This window comes from Cyprinus carpio, chromosome A5 (genome assembly GCF_018340385.1).
Source record: "Cyprinus carpio isolate SPL01 chromosome A5, ASM1834038v1, whole genome shotgun sequence".
In the NCBI taxonomy this organism is placed as follows: domain Eukaryota; kingdom Metazoa; phylum Chordata; class Actinopteri; order Cypriniformes; family Cyprinidae; genus Cyprinus; species Cyprinus carpio.
In genome coordinates this window covers 1984352-2007866 of record NC_056576.1, presented here as the reverse complement: position 1 = coordinate 2007866, position 23515 = coordinate 1984352, and the positions used below count along the sequence as shown (strand labels likewise).

Below are 23515 nucleotides of genomic sequence, written 5' to 3'. Positions count from 1 at the left end.
AGATGTGGATTTTTCCAAAACAGTTTTTTTTTTTTTTTTTTGGTTCTGTAGTTCTGATAAATGCCATCAGCCAAACCCCATTCTCTAAAAAAATAGATGTTTTCAAATATTTTTGTAAAATTCAATTCAAAATATACAAAAAAGATCCAAAAATATATATAAAATACATTGTATCTTTTTTGTACATTTTTGAAAATATATTTTAACAATATAAATATATAATTAGCCCTGCATATATTTTAATCCAAGAAAATACACACACATTTGTTGTCTGTAACTCATGTAAGCATAACACATTTGCGTAAAAATTGGCAAGGAACAACAACAAACAAACTAAAAAAAAAAAAAAAAAAAAAAAATAATATATATATATATATAATATATATATATATATATATATATATATATATATATATATATATATATATATATATATACGTGTATTTTTGGTGCGTTATATGAAGGTTAAAACTAAATATATATTTTAATTTCGCTGTTTTTTGCCATATGGGACCAAACAAATGTCTCTCCTTCATGTCATTCCAAACCTTTGACTAACTTTCTTATATAAAACACACAACAACAACAAAACATGAATGAATATGGTAACTGAACAGTTTTGACCTCAATTATATGGAGAAAAAAAAAAGAGTCTCAAAATATATTTTGTGTTTGACTGACATCTGCTTTGGTGTACTGATGGAGATGTGCTGAATGCTGTGATCATTAATATTTCTGCTTTCATCTGGTGCACCTGTTTCTGTGTGAAGTTTCTCCTCACACGTGTACGTTTGAACATACAGATGTTTCCGTCCATCAGATAAATGAAATGAGTCGAAGCTTTGTTCTTATTACCAAAGATCTGTTTGATGTGCATCACAATATTCAAACTAACACAACCAGCATCAAATGAATTTCACAAGTGCAAAAGACAAAGAAATTATAATTACATTCATTTGAAATCACTGTTTCATAAATTAAATGTAAGTAAATTGTGCACAATTAGGCAGTGTCTCCTCAAAATATTGGATGAGATTTTTAACATTTAAACAGACTCGTATAACCCTGCTTCTTAAGAAACCCACTCTTAACCCATCTCTTTTAGAGAACTACAGACCGGTTTCCCTTCTACCTTTCGTTTTAAGAATATTAACTACTGGGGTGCCTCAGGGCTCAGTTCTTGGACCACTTATCTTCTCTGTCTACATAGCATCATTAGAGAAAACATGGCTTTTCATATCACTGCTATGCTGATGACACTCAACTCTACTCTCATTCCATCCTGATGATCCATCGGTAGCTGCTCACATCTCAGCTTGTCCTTCATTCTTGCTGGATGAAGGACCATCACCTTCAACTCAACCTTGCCAAGACAGAACTGCTTGTGGTTCCAGCAAATGCATTTCTTTATCAAAATTTCACCATCAACCATAACTCCTTCAAAAACAGCCAGAAACCTTGGAGTTATGATTGATGATCAGCTAACTTTCTCAGACCACATTGCTAAAACTGTCCGGTCCTGCAGATTTGCTTTATTAAACATCATGAAGATCAGGCCCTTTCTTTCAGAACATGCTGCACAACTCATTGTTCAAGCTCTTGTTCTGTCCAGGCTGGACTATTGCAGTGCTCTCTCGGCAGGTCTTCCAGCCAGTTCTATCAAACCTCTACAATTAGTCCAAAATGCCGCTGCAAGATTAATTTTTAATGAGCCGAAAAGAATGCAGATCACACCTCTGTTTATCAGTTTTCACTGGCCACCGATAGCTGCTCACATAAAATTCAAGGCATTAATGTTTGCATACAAAACCACCACTGGTGTACGCTCTTCTGTGTCAGCCGTGCTGCGCTGATGCATTGTTTGCTTTCAAAACAAATCTCAACAACACACAAAAAAACGTATCCTTGTGGCACGGCTGATACAGAAGAGCGTATGCCAACTGTGTACTGCTCAGAATTGTCAATATGGCGCTACGCTGATTTGGAGAGAGACAGAGGAGAGGAATTGTTGAATAAAGTCATTATTTTTGTTTTCTTCGTGTACAAAAAGTATTCTCGTCGCTTCATAACATTACGGTTGAATCACTGATGACAGATGGAGTATTCTGACGATGCTTTACATACTTTCCTGGATCTTGACACTGTTATTTATTTGGCAGTCTATGGGACAGTCTGAAGCCTCCTTGTTTTTATCCAAAATATCTTAAATTGTGTTCCGAAGATGAACGGAGCTTTTACGGGTTTGGAACGACATGGGGGTAAGTGATTAATGACAAAATTTTCATTTTGGGATGGAGTAACCCTTTAAATTCGTTAATTCAAATGTAGACGCGCACAAATAAAGAGTGACACGTCTGCACCGCAGCGATATAAAAACATCTCAACTTTTCAGAATGCCGCAAGCGCACTGCAAGTCATGTACTATACTAAATATACTTAAAACGTCAGTACAGTAAAAGTACTAAAATTTGTTGTAATAGTCATTTTTATAATAAATCCAATAGCAAGATGTGAAAAAACTAGGGAGTTGAAATGTCAGCTGAGCTAATGAATGATCCTCTGCTGCCATCTACTGGTTATAATGCTAATTTCATGTCATTTTCACCTTTAAAGTCTTTTTCCGCCAGGAGACACTTTTTTGGCACATTTATCTTCATGAACGATAAGTGAATATTTAACGTGAATTGTACTGCACAACTGTAGAGTTAAAACATTTTAGGATTATAAAATATTACATGAATCGTGCACATCTTTGTCACCTTTTTCGCCCATGATGAGTATGCATCCCTGCTTAAGTCCAGATACATTTACTGGAGATGCAAAATGAAGATATGAAGTCTTGATGAACAGAATGAAGTGAGTTTATTATTAAAACAGAAACTAATATCTGTCAATGGCATTTAAAAGCTTGTTTCCCTTTGAAATAAGTTGATTTTTAAGATTTGTTCTTGTTTTAATCATGAACTCACTTTTGATCAGTTTCTCAGAAAACAACTTCGTATCTTCAGTATGCACCTCCAGTGAATTAATCTTGATTTATGAATCTTTAGACATTTACACTGGAAAGTGAAACAAAAATTATAAAATATATATATATTTTTGTAAAATGAATTAAAAAGAAATGGAAATCTGTTGGGAGTTGTATTTTCAAACTTTGAAGTGTTGTTAATTGAACTCATTTTCTGCTTCCTATACATTTACATTAAGAGACTATATTACCGTATTGTGTTCCCTTTAATTTATTCCTTATTTGATCTTAAAATGGTCTTTAAAAAAATTACCGTCATGTTGAAGGGCTCATATAATGTCAGCAGTGCCTCGTGTTAGGACTGGTTAATATTATATACTAATTGTGTCATGACCTGATGAGAAGGAATAAGTGGAAAGTAAGTCTTTATCTTGTATTGTAGTGTCCACGGAGGGGTTTAAAGCCCTGTGATGATGAGAGGCATCAGTTTTCATCCAGACGTGTCTCTGATGAACCGTTTCTCTGAGCTCCGGACCTCCACGGTTCTCCAGCTTTGCTCTCAAATGTCTTTCTGTGTGTTTTCTTTCCCAGAAGGGCTGGAAAATGTGTTTCAGAGCCGCTCTGGTGCGATCCGTCATTCAACAGTCAGGTCCGTTGGCCTGCGGTCCTCTAAACTCTGGCCAGCATGTGAGGCTTTAGGAAGTGGACGGTAATAACGGCACATCAACACGGCCATCGGCATCTCCTGCAACACCTTCCTCTGGAAACACAAACTTCTGTGTTTACTGGAAGTGTGATGATGATTTGTGTTTGATGTGACGCCTCTGGACAGCTGGTGCATTCTGGGATAAATAAACACCAGCGCAGAAATTCCACAGGTCGACATGAAACATGAAGAACACACATGCAATAAAAGCGTCAGCAGACGCCTGTCATGTTAATGGTGTTGCTGCAGTGTTTTTATGTTCACAGTGTTTTAGTGTCAGAAAGCACACAGACTTCATCAGATGTGAGCTCGGATGAGAGGAACATTCAGTCACATCACAGCACATCAGCAGATGCACTCAGGCTGGTTTATTTGCCTGTATTTTTCACACCACATGAATCCCTACCTGTTTGGAAAAACATCTAATATATTTTTTAAATATATTTCAAAATATACAAAGAAAAGGCCAAAAAATACATTTGTTAAAATGTATTTATCTAAATATATTTTCTGCTAATATATTTTTTTGGCCATTTCTTTGTATATTTTTAAAGCATTTAAAAAATGTACTTTTGTCCCTCATATATTTCAGTCCAAGAAAATACATATGGCACATGTGAAGAAAAACTGTCTATAATACTGTATGTGTGAACACATAACGCATTTGAATAAAAACCAGCAAGGAACATACTTTGCAATGTTATATAAAAATGTAACAAATAAAATTTTTTACTTACCATAAAATCATGCATTTTACATAAAATTCAAATTTAAACCACTTTACTGAAGGAAAGTGTGTAGTTTCCATATGTGGGCCAAAACATGCATTTTCTTGTTCCATCTGTTCTCTGTGAATGCAGGCAGTGTTCATTAAATTCAGATTTATACCTAGCAAGAAAATAAATATGAAGCTTTCAATCCGCAGACACTTCTGAATTATTAGAGTAACAGACCAGCTGAAGCATCTCTCTCTCCCTAAACACAATTGAGCAAAAACCTTGCTAAAGTGTCACTGGAGATGTTTTTTATTTTTAATGTTGGTTAAATCAAGTGTTGATTGATTTTAGGTTTTTCAAGTCTATGGAAGATTTGTCTACATTTGAAATGATGGGGTGACGCAGAAGAACACCTCAAGAAACAGTTGTTTGGTCCCCTACACCCTTCAACCCTTCGAAGTGCTCACTCCGGAGGGTAAACCCTGTGAAGGGATTAGGGCATAGGGATGAGCCCTTCTGAATGGAACGCAGGGTTAGTTTGAGTTCAAATGAGAGTCCGTGGGATGATTTAAAACAAAAAAAATCATTTTCAGAGACAGGAGAAGAGATATTCTGATGATTACTGCGTGCCGAATTTTTTGTAAAGTACGTTCGTAATTAATGTAATGATATAAAGTCTATCGTATAAAGTCAGTAATCATAACTTCAATCAGTTAAAACATCATAATCATGATCTGAAAAGTTTACAATTACGTTTAGCAACTGAACACCCAAAAACAGTATCAGGCAGTGATGTGCATACATGGATTTAAAGAAGTATTTGAAAAATATAAAATTACATTTACTTTGGAAAATATAGGCTACTTGGAACAGCACTAAGAAAATGTGTGTACAGTTCATTTCAAATCTGAAAGAGACAGGTCTACTAGAACGAATATGAAGATCATAGAATCTTTCTATGATTTCTATGTTATCTTTCTCAGCCAGAGGTCCAGTCCAGCAGGTGGCGGTAGAGCACCTATTAGCTGGTTTGCCAACCGCCAAAAACACTTAAGAAGAAGAAGAAGAAGAAGATGATGATGATGCTCCTCGCCCAGTGCTGCTGTAGCTCAGGTAAGGTTCCTTTCATGCTTGTTGCTTAATTATTGGGGTTTCTTCAGTGCTTGTTGTTTTAGGCCTGCTTGGTTTTTATTGGCATCATGCTTGTTTCTTCAGCCTTATCTGCTGATTGCATGCTTTAGAGCTAGTCTTATTTGGCAGTGTGCTTATTGTTTAGGGTTATTAGTTATTATTGGTTACATGCTTCTCTGGCCTTCTGTTTGTTATTAGCTTGTTGTGTAATTCAGCTGTGAAGCTGAGGTGCGCTGGTATGTTCTTCAGTACGTGAATAGAGCTGTAGTTTTGGAATTTGATCATTTCTGGCACTTCGATTGATTTTCTCTGGGTTTGTGTTCAGGATGCTGGACGTATGGTTTGTTTTGTTGGGTTTTATTGTTGCTCTTATGAATTGAAGGGTGCCAATCCAAACTGTGCTGATTATCTCTGACAGCAGTGATTCTGACTGGGGTTTATTATAGCCAAACACACATTTACAGTAAATCACCATTCGGATGTTTATATAACTGTATTTGACATCCATTAGAAATATCTGCTCTCAGAGCAGCTTTCACAACTTGATACCATCATACTTCTTGTTTTACAAAGAAAAATCCTTTCACACTTCATTGGCCACCAGAAATAAACCGTCCCGTTCAGATTCATAAATCCATCAGATGATTTATTCTAAAGAGCGTAATAAAAGCTCTCTTCCAAAGAGCCGCGGCGCCAGTCATCGGTTCAGGCAGAATCTGTCGAGTCCAAACGTCTCAGCGCTGGAACGCCAGTCCTAGACCGCCGCTTCCCATCGTCTATATTCAGCTGAATAGAGTTCAACATTGTAACATCACAGACTAACATAATCACTGTAACGTCACAAACACCATTACAGTTTGCCATTCTGCCATGAACAATCACATAAACACATTTAGATCAACTAAAACGATCCGTTCAATAAATTAAATGACTCATTTCTATGTCATAAACAACATTTTAAACAATCGTCAAATGCATGAAGTTGACAGACTGAAAAGATGAAGAAACATGAAAATTCACTGCTGTTCATTAGTAGCTGATTTAGTCACAAAAATATAATGACTCTTATTTATATATTTATATAATAAGGAAACAAACAAATGCTTTATTCAAAACTAAATTACATCTATATATTTACATGGAAGTGTTCAGCATGAAGCAGGAGGTTCAGAGTCTGTCCGTGGTTCATCAGACCTTACACAAGCAGCAGCAGGATCTGAACACACAGAGCCGTCGCAGTGAGGGCGGGGCTCCAGGACGAGGAGGAGGAGCCTGAGAACGTCCTGTGCTGATTGGCTCGGCCGTGCTCCTGTGGGTGTGTCTGGACCGTGAAGTAACCGTTGATGATGCGGACGACAGGAGGCGGAGCCTCAGCCGTCACACTGCGAGAAACGAGAGAGAGATCATGAGAAACACTTCATCATCTTCATCTTCATCTAGTGATGATCAAAATCCAATGTACAACATTTGACATTCAGTGAACATTTTAAATGATAATTATATTTCTACTCCAGCTTGTTGTGTAGTGCATATATTTATGAAAGTTTTTTTTTTCTTTTCTTGATTGATTGATTTCAGTATGTTTCTTCTGATGTTTGTTCATGTTTATTTCAAGTTTAAAGTCTTTATTGTCATATGCACATTTCCATGACCAATGAACTTTTCTGCTGTAACTAGTAGTAAAGAGGAAGAGATGATCGCTTCTAGAGCTGTGCAATTAATCAAAATACACTTTTCATTTCAGTTTCAGCCTCCAACGATTATGAAAATGCAATCATCTAGATTAAACGATTATTGTGCCCCATTCCCTGCGGTGCGCTTTCACTCCTCCATAAAAGCCCAATTTCACATGCAAATCAGTAAAATCATGACTAAAAAATGTGACTTGAAAAATGGGCCGTGCTCGATTAAAGTTGATTTGATTTATTTGTTATTATAAGCGTGAAAGAGAACTTGTGCTGTTGCTCAGAGACGGAACAGAACACGGACGAGTAACGTCAACCTTTAGCTCAAGGTGCGCGGCTAAACGGTCAAATACACACAAAAATGTGTCAAAATGTGGTGCTCGGTGATTAATCATGTAAACCCTCATCAGTTATGTAATATATGAACACAAACAGTTGAGAATGAAAATATGTGCGAAGCTGTAAATTGGATCTGTGCGTGTCTTAAAGTGACAGCAGCCTAATATTCCTGACTTTGACTCAAATAAATAAAACAACAATAAACAAGAAACAAAAGAAAGTTTAATTCTTGCAGTGAAGTTTTATTTTATAAATAATAAACAAAATAAAGTATAATTCTACCAAATAAGACTTTTTACATTCGATTATTTTATTAATTTCTGCAGTAGGTTGTTAGCTAATTAGACTTGCATAAAAAACTTAAAGCGCTGTTTGTTTTTCTATTGTATTTGTCCTTTGCTTTTTATTTTTATTGTATTACTGATAGTTGAACTATTTTCAGTAATTTGAGGACTTTATTTTTTTACTAATGTGATTACCCTGGTATTCTGCTGTGGTACTGAGAATCATGAATCCGTCCATCCTCACACATTAAAGAGAAAAAACACATCTATTGATTGAATTTAGTGATAAAACTGCCAGAGTTTGAGAGCTGAGACTATCACAATGTATTGGATGGGAGGAGCTACAAATAATGTTTCATGAAGTTCGATTCTTGGTATTTAAGAATCAATAACGGTTTATCAACATGAGATAAAAATTGAGAAATCAGTGTTTTTCAACCCAGCCCTAATCCTCATCATGATCTGATGAATATCCAAATCCAGTTTTAAACATGTGACAGATTTCATGTTCCAGAGTCGGTTCACATTCACTCCAGATCAAACGCAGGACTGTGAGTCTTCAGAAGAGCCTGACCTGCACTTCCTCTGGTCACACGTGGTTTGAGTTAAAACTGTTCACAGCAGTCACGTGAGCGGCTCAAATCTGAAGGTTTATGAAATATGAAGAAGAAGGGAGGGAGGTTTGAGTCTGTCAGAGCTCATGAGACGGACGGGAAACACAAATAAAGAGTCTGAGGAGTTCATTCACGTCCTCCATCTGTGTCAACACGCGTGTGTGACGCGTGGCGCTCCGTCTCGATGAAATCCAGGAGGTGACGTGCTTTCTGTCGAGTTCTGGATCTCATATTGAAGCCCGTTTCCCTCCACGGGTTAAAATAAATGAAGTCTGTATTCAGGACTGTGTTTGTTTTGACCGTCTGGGTCTGAACCGGGACCTGCTTGGCTTTCATAAACAGTTTATTAAAGAATTTATTTTTTTACCCAGAATTACGTGGGCGACTGTAAAAGTAAATTCAGCAGATTTCCAGAACATGGCTCAGGCTCAGCAGAGAACATGTCGTGTGGGAATCTGTTCCAAACTACACAGTGTGACCCTGATCCGTGAAATATTGGTGCAAATCAAATACAGCGCGAAGCAGTTGCTTCTAACATATTCTACATCCCTAAACCTACCCAATACCTAAACTTAACAACTCCTTTACTAACTACTAATATAAGCAGTAATTAGGAGTTTGAGGCAGAAGTCACAGTTAATAATGAGAACTGGACCTTAAAATAAAGTGTGACCACCATCACACGGTCTATATTTATTCCTCTTCCATCTTCTCTTGTGATTTGCTCTGTACATGAAGCTCAGGTGAATATAACCTGGTGAATGACGCTCAACTTCCAAGTCTTGTCCACTTTGCAGCTTATTTCAACCTACTGAAACTCTAGATCACTAAAACACAATTCATGATGTAAGAAATCATCACTTTAATTTCATGAGCTGAAACAAAATGCAGTATTTCTTCTATTATATTCATGGAATCCTGGACCGGGTTATTATCGTTTACTAAACATAAAAAAAAAAAAAAAAACATTTTCTGTTTTTGGAAAATGATAAAAACTTAATAAAAAAAACTAAAAACCTAAAAAAAAAGAAAAAAAACGAATAAAAAAGTTTAACATATTTAAAACAAACTAATAAAAATGACAAAAAACTAAATAACTTCAACTAAAATTTTAAATAAACACAAAAATAGTTTAAAATATTAACAAAACATAAACAGAAATATTAAATTGTTTCAGGCAACATTTCTTATTTTCATTTACTTTAAGTTGAAATACTAAAGTGAACTAAAACTAAAAATTAATTTAAGAAACTACTAAAAAACAAATGACAAAAACAAAAACCATTTTTCCTGTAAGTCACTTTGTAAGAACATATTCTACTGACCCTGACGGTCTACTATTCGAATGAGAGCTAGTTGTAGTTAGTAGCATGTCTAAAGTGAACTAGCAGAGTAATAATAATAATAATAATAATAATAATATTAAGACCGTGAGTTGTGCTGCTCTCACCTCTCCATCCGCACCCAGAGCTCGTTGAACTGTCGACGGCGCTGCTTCTTCTGCTTGATGCGGCGCTGCTTCTTCTTCAGCTTGTGCTCCACCTTCTCCAGGAGCTCCAGGAGCCGCGGGTTCGAGTCCTCGTCCTCCTGAAGATCTCGGCTCTCGTGGAGGAACGGCTCCAGCGTCCCCACCCAACACCACCACCTACCCCCACACCCAGCCTGTTCACCTTCTGCCGCTTCCAAGCACAGGAGAAACACTTCAGTACAGACGCACACCCGCTGCCGAGACAGAGCTCAAGCGCTGAGCTGCTCAGCTTGTTCATATACAGTTTCTGGTCCACATTGAATTAAAGAAAATACAGTGGAAGTCAATGGGTTCCCAACATTCTTCAAAATATCAAGAAATCAGTTCAGAATACTTAAGTCAAAGTCTAATTTATATGCAGAGCGCTTTCACAACACTCAGTTTCAAAGCAGAAAATCATGATGTTAATGTTTATCATATCTTCACGCTTTATAGTTGCATGTATCAGATTAGAGCTGAACGATAATACTGTAACATTCTGTGAGCGTTTAACCAATCAAGCAGCTGAGATCTGCTCCAGTATATCTGTACTGTACATATGCAGATAACACATCTCAATAAACATCAACAAATCTTAACAAACAGCGTCTCTCTGACTGCTAAAGCATCGCAGGAACTCAAGACGAACGCTCCGATGTCGATAAGCAGCTGCACATCTTTATAATGAGCTCTCCGGACCTCGGGCTTCAGTCTGGCTGATCATTCACAAGGTTCTGGACCGTGGTTTGATGAAAGGAGGGATTGTTTCTGTTGGGTGTTTTACTGATGATGGACGGCTCACTCTGACTGATGAGAGCACAGCGAAGGAACACGAGCGCTGACTGATAACCAGAGCTTCAGACATGAAAGATCAGAACATCTATATGTATGTAATTTATTAATTTTTAACAGCATTCTTTGACCCCAGCTTCCACATTACTTATATACATTTTATTGTATTTGTCATTGTTTTTAAATTTTTATTTTATTTTTTGTTTCCTGCTTTCACATTAGTTTTAGTTACAGTTTTATTCATTTTATTGTATTTGTCATTGTTTTTATGTATAGTTTTTATTCATTTTTATTTTAGTTTTAGTTATTTTAGGACATGTTGCCTTGGAAACCTTTTTTGCAGTTATCATTTATTTTATTTAAAACTAAAAATTAATAAAACCATATAGGCAGATTTAGGGGAAAAAAACTAAACAAAGTAATAAAAATAACAAAACACAATGAAACCATAATGAAATGAAAGAATATAAAACAAAAATACTCACTCTAACTCAAGCAACACCCCCCCCCCCCTCTCTATAACTTACAATATTTAACTAGTTTACTTATTTTAATTCAAGCAACATTTCTCAATTTCATTAAGTGTTAGTACTAAAACTACAAACTAAAAATTTATTAAACTAAATAATACAATTAATAAAACAAACTAATTAAATTAATGCAACATTAAAATAATAAAAATGTAAAAAATAATGAATAATAAAAACTTAAAATTATTCATAAAACTTATTTTCAGGCAACATTTCTAATTTTCATTTAGTTTAAGTAAGAAGTAAATATATATAAACTAAATATATATAATGTGTAATTATTAATATTATAAAAAAATAAAACTGCATAAAATATTAGCTGTTATATAAATATAAAATAAAAGCTCCTGCTCTTCTGGATGAAGGTCTGCTCATGATTAACTGGCTGATTTTTGTGTAATGTTCCGATGAAACCCTTGAGCCCTTCACACAACGGCCCCATTGTGTGTGTGTGTGTGTGTGTGTGTGTGTGTGTGTGTGTGTGTGTGTGTGTGTGTGTGAGAGAGAGAGAGAGTGTACGTGTGTGTGAGAGAGAGAGTGAGAGAGAGAGCGTACGTGTGTGTGTGTGAGAGAGAGAGAGAGAGTGTTTGTGTGTGTGTGAGTGAGAGAGAGAGTGAGAGAGAGAGCGTACGTGTGAGTGTGTGTGTGTGTGTGTGTGTGAGAGAGAGAGAGTGTACGTGTGTGTGAGTGAGAGAGAGAGTGAGAGAGAGAGCGTACGTGTGTGTGTGTGTGTGTGTGTGTGTGTGTGTGTGTGTGTGTGTGTGTGTGTGTGTGTGTGTGAGTGAGAGAGAGAGCGTACGTGTGTGTGTGTGAGAGAGAGTGAGAGAGAGAGCGTACGTGTGTGTGTGTGTGTGTGTGTGTGTGGTGTGTGTGTGTGTGGTGTGAGAGTGAGAGAGAGAGAGAGAGAGTGTACGTGTGTGTGAGTGAGAGAGAGAGAGAGCATACGTGTGTGTGTGTGTGTGTGTGAGTGTGTGTGTGTGTGTGTGTGTGTGTGTGAGTGAGAGTGAGAGAGAGAGAGTACGTGTGTGTGTGTGTGTGTGTGAGTGTGTGTGTGTGTGTGTGTGTGTGTGAGAGAGAGAGTGTATGTGTGTGAGTGAGAGAGAGAGAGAGAGAGTGTACGTGTGTGTGAGTGAGAGAGAGAGCGTACGTGTGTGTGTGTGAGAGAGAGTGAGAGAGAGCGTACGTGTGTGTGTGTGAGAGAGAGTGAGAGAGAGAGCGTACGTGTGTGTGTGTGTGTGTGTGTGTGTGTGTGTGTGTGTGTGTGTGTGTGTGTGAGTGAGAGTGAGAGAGAGAGAGAGAGTGTACGTGTGTGTGAGTGAGAGAGAGAGCGTACGTGTGTGTGTGTGAGAGAGAGTGAGAGAGAGAGCGTACGTGTGTGTGTGTGAGAGAGAGTGAGAGAGAGAGCGTACGTGTGTGTGTGTGTGTGTGTGTGTGAGTGTGTGTGTGTGTGTGTGTGTGTGTGTGAGTGAGAGAGAGAGAGAGAGTGTACGTGTGTGTGAGTGAGAGAGAGCGTACGTGTGTGAGTGTGTGTGTGTGTGTGAGAGAGAGAGAGAGAGAGAGAGAGTGTATGTGTGTGCATACGTGTGTGAGAGAGAGAGCGTACGTGTGTGTGTGTGTGAGATATACAGAGCATACGTGTGTGTGTGTGTGTGTGAGAGAGAGAGCATACATGTGTGTGTGTGTGTGTGTGAAAGAGAGAGCGTACGTGTGTGTGTGTGTGTGTGTGTGTGAGAGAGAGAGAGAGAGAGAGAGCGTGTACGTGTGTGTGTGTGTGTGTGTGTGTGTGTGTGTGTGAAAGAGAGAGCATACGTGTGTGTGTGTGTGTGTGTGTGTGTGTGTGTGTGTGAGAGAGAGAGAGCGTGAACGTGTGTGTGTGTGAGAGAGTGAGAGAGAGAGAGAGCGTACGTGTGTGTGTGTGTGTGTGTGTGTGTGTGTGTGTGTGTACCTGTGAGTGAGAGAGAGAGAGAGTGTACGTGTGTGTGTGTGTGGAGAGAGAGTGAGAGTGTGAGAGAGCGTGAGAGAGAGTGTGTGTGAGAGAGAGAGAGAGAGCGTGTGTGTGTGTGTGTGTGTGTGTGTGTGTGTGAGAGAGAGAGAGCGTGTGTGTGTGTGTGTGTGTCGTCTCAGTCCAGGAGAAGGCCCTGTCATTCAGCGAGTCTCGTCAGTCTGAAGCGCTCACATACGTCCGGATTCAGCTGTCAGCAGTCGTTTAATCTTCACGTGCATCACGCGCTGAATCTGACGAGACGCGATGCTCCGCTGCATGCTTACACAGAAAAGCAATGGAAAAGCTGTGCAGAGCTGCTACTGTATGTCTGATATTTGATGTGTGCGTGATGCTGACAGACAGGAAGAGTTTGAATCGTCTGGACTCTCAAACTGAATGTTTTGGCTAAGAAGTATTTAACATTTTCCTCCATTTCTATTATTTCTGAACATATCGGATATGTTTAAGGACAGCTCAGGTGCATTAAAGAATATTAACAGATACAGCTTTGGAATAATGTATTAGTGTTGAATTAATGTTGAAATGAACATTAACTTAGTTTACAGTTTGTACAGTGTGTGTGTTACCTGTGTAGCGTCTGTCCAGCAGGCGTGTGCTCCACCTCATACCCTTCACGCCGCAGGACGTCAATCACAGTGTTGTTTCCCAGAAAGTGACCTGAAACACAAACACTACACCTTCAGACACACAAGACAGGCAATACTACACTAACACACAAAAACGCACACACACTCTCTCTCTCACATATACATACACACACACACACACACACACTGGACTGGGCTTGCTTGTTTATTATTTAATAACAGAAACCCTAAAGTTGTATTTTTGTCAGTGTAAAGGCTGTTTCACAGTAACAGTGAGCTGAATAATCCTCAGACTGAAGGAAGAGTCTCTGGTTCTCTCAACATGAGCACAGGAGAGCTGTCAGTCACTGCATGAGCAACCATACTTATCTGAAAATGTAACTCTGATATTTCATTGTGAATTTAAAAGTAATGTGTTACTTTACTAGTTACTTGGAAAAAGTAATCTGAACTTGTGTTACTTGTAATGTGTTACTGGTTAATGGTTCAAACGATGGAACAGTCACAACTACAGTATCTAGTTCATTTCTGCAACAATGCATCGCACTGTGTACTACATACTAGTTCAGCAGCGAGGTACTCCGCTGTATGGGAACGCTGCTCTGAATGGCAGTGTTGATCGATGATTGAAGAGCCGATGGACAGCTGAGATGAGCGATGACCACCTAAAAGCTTTTATTCAGAACTTCCTGAGCTCGGGCTTTTAGCGCTTGTTTTCTTAAACAACTGCCTAAAAAACAGAAACAAAGAAGAACTCGTGCGTGAGATCCTGACACCATGAAGACTTCATTAACTTTAGTGAGCTTAACTAGTATTTTAACTGCTTTGAAGTCAATATGAAATAAAAGCTGATCTTACTGTCTCATCAGATGTTCAAAGCCAAACTCTTTGGGTTTATAGCATTTGCTGGTCGACCGATATTGGATTTTTGACAGCCGATGCCGATATCTTGGAAAGCAGGGGTCGATAGCCGATATAATTTTTTTAATTAATATTTAAGAAATTTGACAGCATTTGACAATGGATTTAAAAAAAAAATGTGTAAAATAAACATACTTATACTTTAGATGACAAAGTATTTTTCACAAATAAATAAATATTTAATAAAAATATAATTAAAAAGGAAGTAAACACTGTAACTAACAGGGCACTCAGTATTCTGGGAAGTCTGTGTGCATTGGGAATCATAATAAAGCAAGGGTAACACTCATTTTACATACAGCACACTGAGAAAATGACATGAATATGACAGTGCGCAAATACATAAAGTGCAGCATAATTTGAAATCACGAGTTTAAGGCAAGAAATTCACACGGACAGACCATCACACAGAGAACACGCAATCATGCTGGATACACACACACACACTTCACAAGATCTCACAGCTGGATTCGACCAAGTTTGCAAGGTTTGTGAAATTAAATGTTCATTATTCAAAATAAAAGTCCTGCCTTGAACACATCGGCCAAGCAGAAAAACGTATTGACCGATGCCGATATTTGAAAAATGACAAATATCGGCTGATATATCGGCCTTGGCGATATATTGGTCAATTGCTAGTAACATTACAAACACTCTTTTCTCAGTTTTATCACTAATCCTTCAGCTATAAAACAAAGATTTTAATACTTTTGTCTAGTTCTCTAGTACAAATATCTGAACATTTTTAAATCAAGATACATTTACTTGAAATGAAATGACGTCAGAGATCTTGTTTTCTGAAAAATCTGGCAGATATTTTTATCGTTTTAAGAACAAATTAATAAATTTTTCAGAAAACAATACTTAATATATACACATTTACTTGAAGTAAAATAACCCCTAATAAAAATAATGCTCCAGATTTTTTAAACTGTGCAACCAATTTTCCATATTATTTAAATAATAATTTTTTCTTTGATGTCCTGTAGAATCTTATTTTATTGAATTTCTCCAACACTGTGCCAGTCCATCAATTAATGTCCTGAGAAGTGAAAAGCTGAGGGTTTGTAAGAAACAAATCCAGCATTAAGATGTTTATAACTCAAATACATAGAGTCTATAATCCATAATAACACTTCCTCCAGTGAAAAAGTGTTCTGGTGTGAATCAGGAGAGAAATCTGCACAGATCAAGCACCGTTTAAACAGCTCTAAACAAATATGTGTCTGGATTTTGATGTGAGAGACAACAGCAGATGCACTTTTTCACTGGAGGAAGTGTTACATTTACATTTACATTTAATCATTTAGCAGACGCTTTTATCCAAAGCGACTTACAAATGAGAACAGTAGAAACAATCAGATCAACGAGAACAACAACGGTATACAAGTGCTATGACAAGTCTCAGTTAGTCTAGTACAGAACACGTAGCCAGGTTTTTTTTTTTTTTTTTTTTTGGTTTTGGTGAATATGATAGAAAAAGAAAAAAGGTAAGTACAAGTATTAGGTTGGTCAGGTGCAGGCGAAAAAGATGAGTCTTTAGATGTTTTTTGAAAATGAGTAAAGACTGATTTTGAACCTCTTTGGGATGGCAACACAAGGCGTCGTTCACTTGCAGAGCGCAAACTTCTGGAGGGTGCATAAGATTGAACTAGTGAGTTTAGGTAAGTTGGCGCCGTGCCAACGTACAATTATGGATTATAGACTCTATGTATTTGAGTTAAAAACATCTTAATGCTGGATGTGTTTCATCTTTTTGTCTTCTCCAGATGTTAACTGATGGACTGGAGTGCTGTGGATTACTTGTGGATTATTGTGATGTTTTTATCAGATGTTTGGACTCTCATTCTGACGGCACCCATTCACTGCAGAGCATCCATTGCTGAGACACTGATGCAGTGCTACATTTCTACAAACCTGATGAAGAAACAAACTCATCCTAATCTCTGATGAACTGAGAGTGAACACGTTCAGCACATGTTCATTTTTAGGTGAACTATTCCCAGACTAGACAGAATATTCTTGTTCTTGGGTTTCCTGCATCTATAAACTCAATATATAAACTCTTCTCATAAACTCATGTGAACACTATGGAAACGTTGCTGGAATTACCTGCACTGGAAAAAGGTTGTATGTCTAACATTATTCCCATTAAAATGCGCTAGAAATGCATGAATTCAAAAGTCAGAAATGTATTCGATACAAAGCCACACCCTGGATCTTTACTGCTGATTTTAATAAGGCGCAATGAATAGTTAGTTGTTGTTGGAAGCTCGAGTCTTGGCATGAAAGCGCTTTTCTTCAGCTTGGATTATTAGATGTGGTGCTGGAGGTAAACGCTGCATAAAATCCAACAAAGAAGCAAAGCCAAATAAAATCTCCCAGTGTTATTTCAGCGCTCTCATTAATACTCTGCTCCTCCGTCCAAATCTGAAGTCAAGGAAACTTCATAAGTCACAGGGAGTTCTAAATGTAGTTATTGCTGAATGCATCTTAGAGTCGCTTCATGTCTTCTCGAGTCTCCTCGGATGCTCTAAAGTCTTTGAGAAGTGGGTGAGGAGCTAAGCGCATGAATAAAACACTTCAGCGCTTGTTTTTATAATGGTGTGGTATTTTAGTGGGAAGTCGTGTCTGTGGAGGAATGTTTACTGGCAGTTAACATGCTTTAAGAGTCAGTCCTGCGTGAGCGGCTCTCGGCGGCGCTTCGGTGAAAAACACCGTTCTTGAACAGCATATCATAATCAGAAATGTTTCTTGAGCAGCAAATCGGCAGCTCTCGATGTAGCTCTCGATGGCGCCGCAGATGGCTGCTTCAGTGCTTGGCTCTCCAGTGTTTGTACTGTTTTTGTTCGTTTTTCCTGTTTTTTTGTTTAACAAACACGATCAGTTTCACCAGGGAAGAACTGCTGAACATTCGGCAGAACACACCACAAGATCTTTTACCGGATTTCAATTATTCAGACGTTTTACTGAACGTTGTTGTCGGCGGAGCAGCGGCGCTGATCAAACGCTTCAGGACGCGCAAACGGGGGAAGCGAGCTGGTGCGCTCGTTAGACTCAGGAAGCGCGGATTTCGAACGCCGTTGCCTAGCATCCATCTGGCAAATCTCCGCTCTCTACCCAACAAAACAGACGAAATCCTTCTGCTTTCCCGGACAAATAAGGATTTATCACACTCTGCTGCTCTGTGTTTCACGGAAACCTGGCTCAATGACGCCATACTGGACAGCGCGCTCCATCTGCCGGACTTTCAGCTGTTCAGAGCGGACCGCGTCACAGAATCAACGGGGAAATGGCGGCGGGACATGCTTTTACATCAATGAACGGTGGTGTACAGATGTAACTTTGTTAAAGAAGATGTGCTGCTCAGATCTCGAAACACTCTTCATTAACTGCAAGCCGTTCTATTCGCCGCGGGAGTTTCACTCGTTCGTTCTGGTGAGTGTTTACATCCCTCCGCAAGCGCACGTAAGCCTGGCTTTACAGAAACTCGCTGATCAGATCACAGAGACAGAACAACAACACCCGGACTCTGTTTTAATCATCCTTGGGGACTTTAATAAAGCAAATCTCTCCCGTGAACTGCCAAAATACAGACAGCATGTTACATGTCCCACCAGAGACAGTAATATATTGGATCACTGTTACACCACAATAAAGGATGCATATCACTCTGTTCCACGAGCAGCTTTGGGACTGTCTGATCACTGTCTGGTTCATCTTATACCGACCTACAGGCAGAAACTTAAATCTGCTAAACCTGTAGTAAAGACTGTAAAGAGATGGACCAACGAAACAGAGCAGGATTTACAAGCCTGTTTTGACCTCACTGATTGGAGTGTTTTTGAAGCTGCTACCACCAATCTGGACAAACTCACAGAGACCGTAACATCATATATTAGTTTTTGTGAGGATATATGCATTCCTACCAGGACTTATTTAACATTCAACAATGATAAACCATGGTTTACAGCAAAACTCAGACATCTTCGTCAGGCCAAAGAGGATGCCTACAGAAATGGGGACAGAGTCTTGTACAATCAGGCCAAGAACACACTGAACAAAGAGATTAGAGCGGCTAGAAAGACCTACGCTAAAAATTTGGAAGACCATTTTACTTCCAACGACTCAACTTCAGTGTGGAGCGGACTGAGAGCCATCACTAACTACAAGACACCATCCTCCTGCACTGAGGCTAATCAACGACTTGCTAACGACCTGAATGAGTTTTATTGTAGATTTGAAACCCCCAACACCCATTCTGATCATCTCTCTACACAACCGTTCACACCCCCTGCTCTTCAAATCAGTGAGGATGATGTGCGCCAGGTCCTCAGGAAGAACAAAAGAAGAAAAGCACCAGGTCCAGATGGCGTTACACCAGCCTGTCTGAAAACCTGTGCTGACCAGCTGGCCCCCATCTTTTCACAGATCTTCAACAGATCTCTGGAGTTGTGTGAAGTGCCGTCCTGCTTCAAATGCTCCACCATCATCCCCGTTACAAAGAAACCCAAGATTACAGGACTTAACGACTACAGACCTGTGGCTCTAACATCTGTCGTCATGAAGTCATTTGAAAAACTGGTTCTGGCTTATCTGAAGGACATCACTGGACCCTTACTGGACCCCCTGCAGTTTGCTTACCGAGCAAACAGGTCCATGGATGATGCAATCAACATGGGATTGCACTTCATCCTGCAACATCTGGACAAAACAGGGACTTATGTGAGGATCCTGTTTGTGGACTTCAGTTCGGCTTTCAACACCATCATCAACGGACCCAGCTCTCTGTTCCTAGCTCTATCTGTCAGTGGATCACCAGCTTTCTGACAGATAGGCAACAGCTAGTGAGACTGGGGAAATTCATGTCAAACAGCTGCTCCACCAACACTGGTGTCCCTCAGGGATGTGTTCTCTCCCCACTGCTCTTCTCGCTGTACACCAACGACTGCACATCTAAAGACCCTTCTTTCAAGCTCCTGAAGTTTGCAGACGACACTACAGTCATCGGCCTCATCCAGGACTGTGACGAGTCTGCTTACAGACAAGAGGTTGAGCAGCTGGCTGTCTGGTGCAGTCTCAACAACCTGGAGCTGAACATGGTCAAAACAGTGGAGATGATAGTGGACTTCAGAAGAAACCCCCCTGCACTCCCCCCACTCACCATCATGAACAGCACTGTGGCTGCAGTGGAGTCATTCAGATTCCTGGGACACCACCATCTCTCAGGACCTGAAGTGGGACAATCACATTGACTCCATTGTTAAAAAGGCCCAACAAAGGTTGTACTTCCTTCGCCAGCTGAGGAAGTTTAACCTGCCACAGGAGCTGCTGAAACAGTTTGTACTCAGCCGTCATTGAGTCTGTCCTGTGCACTTCAATAACTGTCTGGTTTGGTTCAGATACAAAATCAGACATCAGAAGACTACAGAGAACGGTTTGGACTGCTGAAAGGATTATTGATGCTCCCCTGTCCACCCTCCAAGAACTGTGTACATCCAGAGTGAGGAAAAGGGCTCAGAAAATCACTCTGGATCGCTCTCATCCAAGTTACCCCATCTTTGAACTTTTGCCGTCTGGCCGGCGCTTCAGAGCCGCAAATACCAGGACAGTCAGGCACAAGAACAGTTTCTTCCCCCAGGCAATCTACCTCATGAACAGTTTAAATGTTCCCCACTTATGCAATAAAAGTGTGCAATATTCTTATATTTATTTGTTACCCATTCATCCTAGAACATCCCTGCATCTTACTCAATCCAATTCCATTATCATTTATAGCAACATTTTATACACACATATATATCCAAAAGGTTTTTATTTTTTTTGACTGTGTTGGTTGTTGTCTTTTGTGTACTGGAAGCTTATGTCACTAAAACAAATTCCTTGTATGCGCAAGCATACTTGGCAATAAAGCTCTTTCTGATTCTGATTAATACTGAACAGCATATCATAATCAGAAATGTTTCTTGAGCAGCAAATCATCATATTAGAATGATTTCTGAAGATCATGTGACACTGAAGACTGGAGTAATGATGCTGAAAATACAGCTGCACATCACAGAAATAAATTACACTTTAACAGAGATTCACATAGATAAGTAATTTTTTATATTGTACAATTTTTACTATATTTTTTAAATCAAATAAATGCAGCCTTGGTGAGCAGAAATGACTGAAAAACATTAAAAATAAATAAAATAAATTCCAAACTTTTGACTAACAGTAAATAGCTGGTGTTGAAGTTGTTCGTAAAAAGGTGGATTTACGAAATGTGCAAATAAAAAGTGTTTAAAATGTAAAATAAATAAATAAAAAGATCAACTTGAACTGCTTAATTGCACCAACTCTCTTGATAAAACAAACAAACCTTGCTTAACTCAAAAAACTGCTTGACTCAGGAAATATAACATAGATATCATAAGATGAGCAATTAGGGATGTAACTACTAACCAAACACAATACTATAATATATTCGATTCACTATTTATTTATTTTTTACAAAATGAGATTTAAGACAAATTATAAATTAAATGTGTCCTTTTATTATTGCTTGGACAAAATGCTGCACATTTCTTTGTGAAATTGAAATATAACACTGTAATAATATACTAATATAGCAATTGCATATTGTTGCTCTTTTGTTATATATTAAATAAAATGTAAATAACAAAACTAAATTTAAATTTTAAAACAAGCCCCAAATCAATTAAATAAGTAACAAAATTAGGCTTTGTCTGTGCTCTTTCCATTTAAAATGAGAGGCAAACACTGCATTTTAATCATGATCCAAACAAAGATGCTGCATACATGCAACATGAGCAGTTTTTCATCTAAATTAGATTGTAAAATTTAGAAATTTGAAGTAAAAACAGAATGGTTTGACTTCAGTTTTGTGAAACTATACATAAAAATATCTTTATGAATCAGAAGCAGCAGACGAGCTGAACGAGATGCAGATTCACTCTCTGCCAGCAGGTGGAGCTTAAAACGTTTCCTTGGTTACCGCTGTAAACAAAGCAGCACTGCACTTATGAACTTTAATATGCTTTATACAGAGGCAAGATGAAGAGAAAAATAGCATCTAAACTTCTCTAAAGACAGTAAGTTCCCCTCAGACATACATTCATATAAACTCCTGCCTCTAAATGAATCATGATTTGTTCAGCATCTCAACCGATTTGAATCATCACATATTTGTATCGATTTTCTATTCAATAGGGGGCAATAAATCAAAAATTTCTCGAGCAGTTTTTAAAGAGGTCATATGATGCTGCTAAAAATAACATTATTTTGTGTATTTGGTGTAATGAAATGTGTTTGTGGTTTAAGGTTAAAAAACACATTATGTTCCACATACTGTACATTATTGTTTCTCCTCTAAGCCCCGCCTTCTGAAACACGTCGATTTTTACAAACCTCATCTCTCTGAAAAGCTAGGTGTGCTGTGATTGGCCAGCTATCCAGCACGTTGTGATTGGCTGAATGCCTCAAGCATGTGACGGAAATGTTACGCCCCTAAACATATTGTTATGCCCTGTCTGGCCGAGCGATGAGAGAAAAGGAAAAAACCCATTATAAACGTGATATAAACATGATTTCTAGTCGTTTCCTCTATTCGTAGGCAAAAACAAAGTAGTTTCGCTTTCTCAACGAAACAGCGTCACACACCACGGCCTTGAGTGATCAGAGACCGGAGGCCTAGAGTGAGCCGCGGCTGGCTAGAGTGATCAGAGGCGGGCGGCTTGAGAACGGTGCGGCAGGAGGATTCTACGAAGGAGCGTCTGTTGGTCTTGCAGCAACCACATGTGATGCCCCCGGGCTGAACTCTGCTTCATCCACGGTGAAAGCCCATTCTGCAATCCACAGTGTAAAGTTGATGTATTTCCTCAGCGACCAGCACTGATCAGCTCCAGGCATGATGAAGCAGATATCGTCCTCTTTTGGAAGGACAAACAAAGTAGTTTCTCTTTCACAGTGAAACACACAGCGTCTATACGACATGCGGCGGAAACAACAATACTACAACGAGAATAAAAGATATGCCTTCGTTCTTTGCGTGAACATCTGGGCAGTGTTATGCAAATCTTCCCACATACTGACATAGAGATGTGGGGTGTGTTAGAACGAGGTGTTTCAGGAGGGCGTGAACGAGTCTTAACTTTTATAAAGAATATCTCTTTGGATTTGAGACTTTAGTCTTTGCAGCTTTACAGATCTGCTTTATTCACCAAGAGCTTGTAATACTCCAAAGAGAAAGGACAATTTAAATCACATCATATGACCCCTTTAAGGGGGACACAAATATTACATCTTAAATTGTTCTTGTAAGGATATGTATACACAGAGGAATTAATTACTACTATTAGTGTAGCAAGGAGACAAAAATGGACAACTACAAGCTGTTGTGGTCAGGCTGAGACAGCGCTCGTGTCTGTTGTATCCATCACAGTGTTGCCAAGTCCACAGTTTTCCCGTGGAACTAGGCTACTTTATAACTGTTGCCGCGGGTTGTTTTTCATGTCCGTGGGCTGAAGCGACCCCAATAACGTGTATTTTAGCCTCGAAAAGCAGTTAGTTTGGGCTAGTTTTGAGTAGCAATTGGGTGGGTTTCGTTGTGTGAAACCTGGCAACCCTTTCCGTCAAGCAAGTAACGTTATTATTGCTAACATAGCAACTCATCGAAAAATACATCGGCATCATCTGTATTAAAGAGAACATAATCACTTCCTT

The 23515-nt window shown here is 38.8% G+C and overlaps 1 protein-coding gene across 1 annotated transcript in view; it reads right to left on the bottom strand.

The window, feature by feature from the left end:
- Positions 1 to 5509: 5509 nt before the first annotated feature.
- Positions 5510 to 23515, bottom strand: part of LOC109097598 (metalloprotease TIKI1-like) — a 39571-nt gene continuing 21565 nt past the window's right edge. Inside the window, exons 5-7 of the mRNA XM_042751254.1 lie at positions 13844 to 13934; positions 9894 to 10088; positions 5510 to 6903 (exon numbers count right to left, since the gene is read on the bottom strand). Coding sequence (XP_042607188.1) covers positions 6717 to 6903; positions 9894 to 10088; positions 13844 to 13934 — 473 coding nt within the window. The 3' untranslated portion in view covers positions 5510 to 6716. The remainder of the gene's footprint in view (positions 6904 to 9893; positions 10089 to 13843; positions 13935 to 23515) is intronic.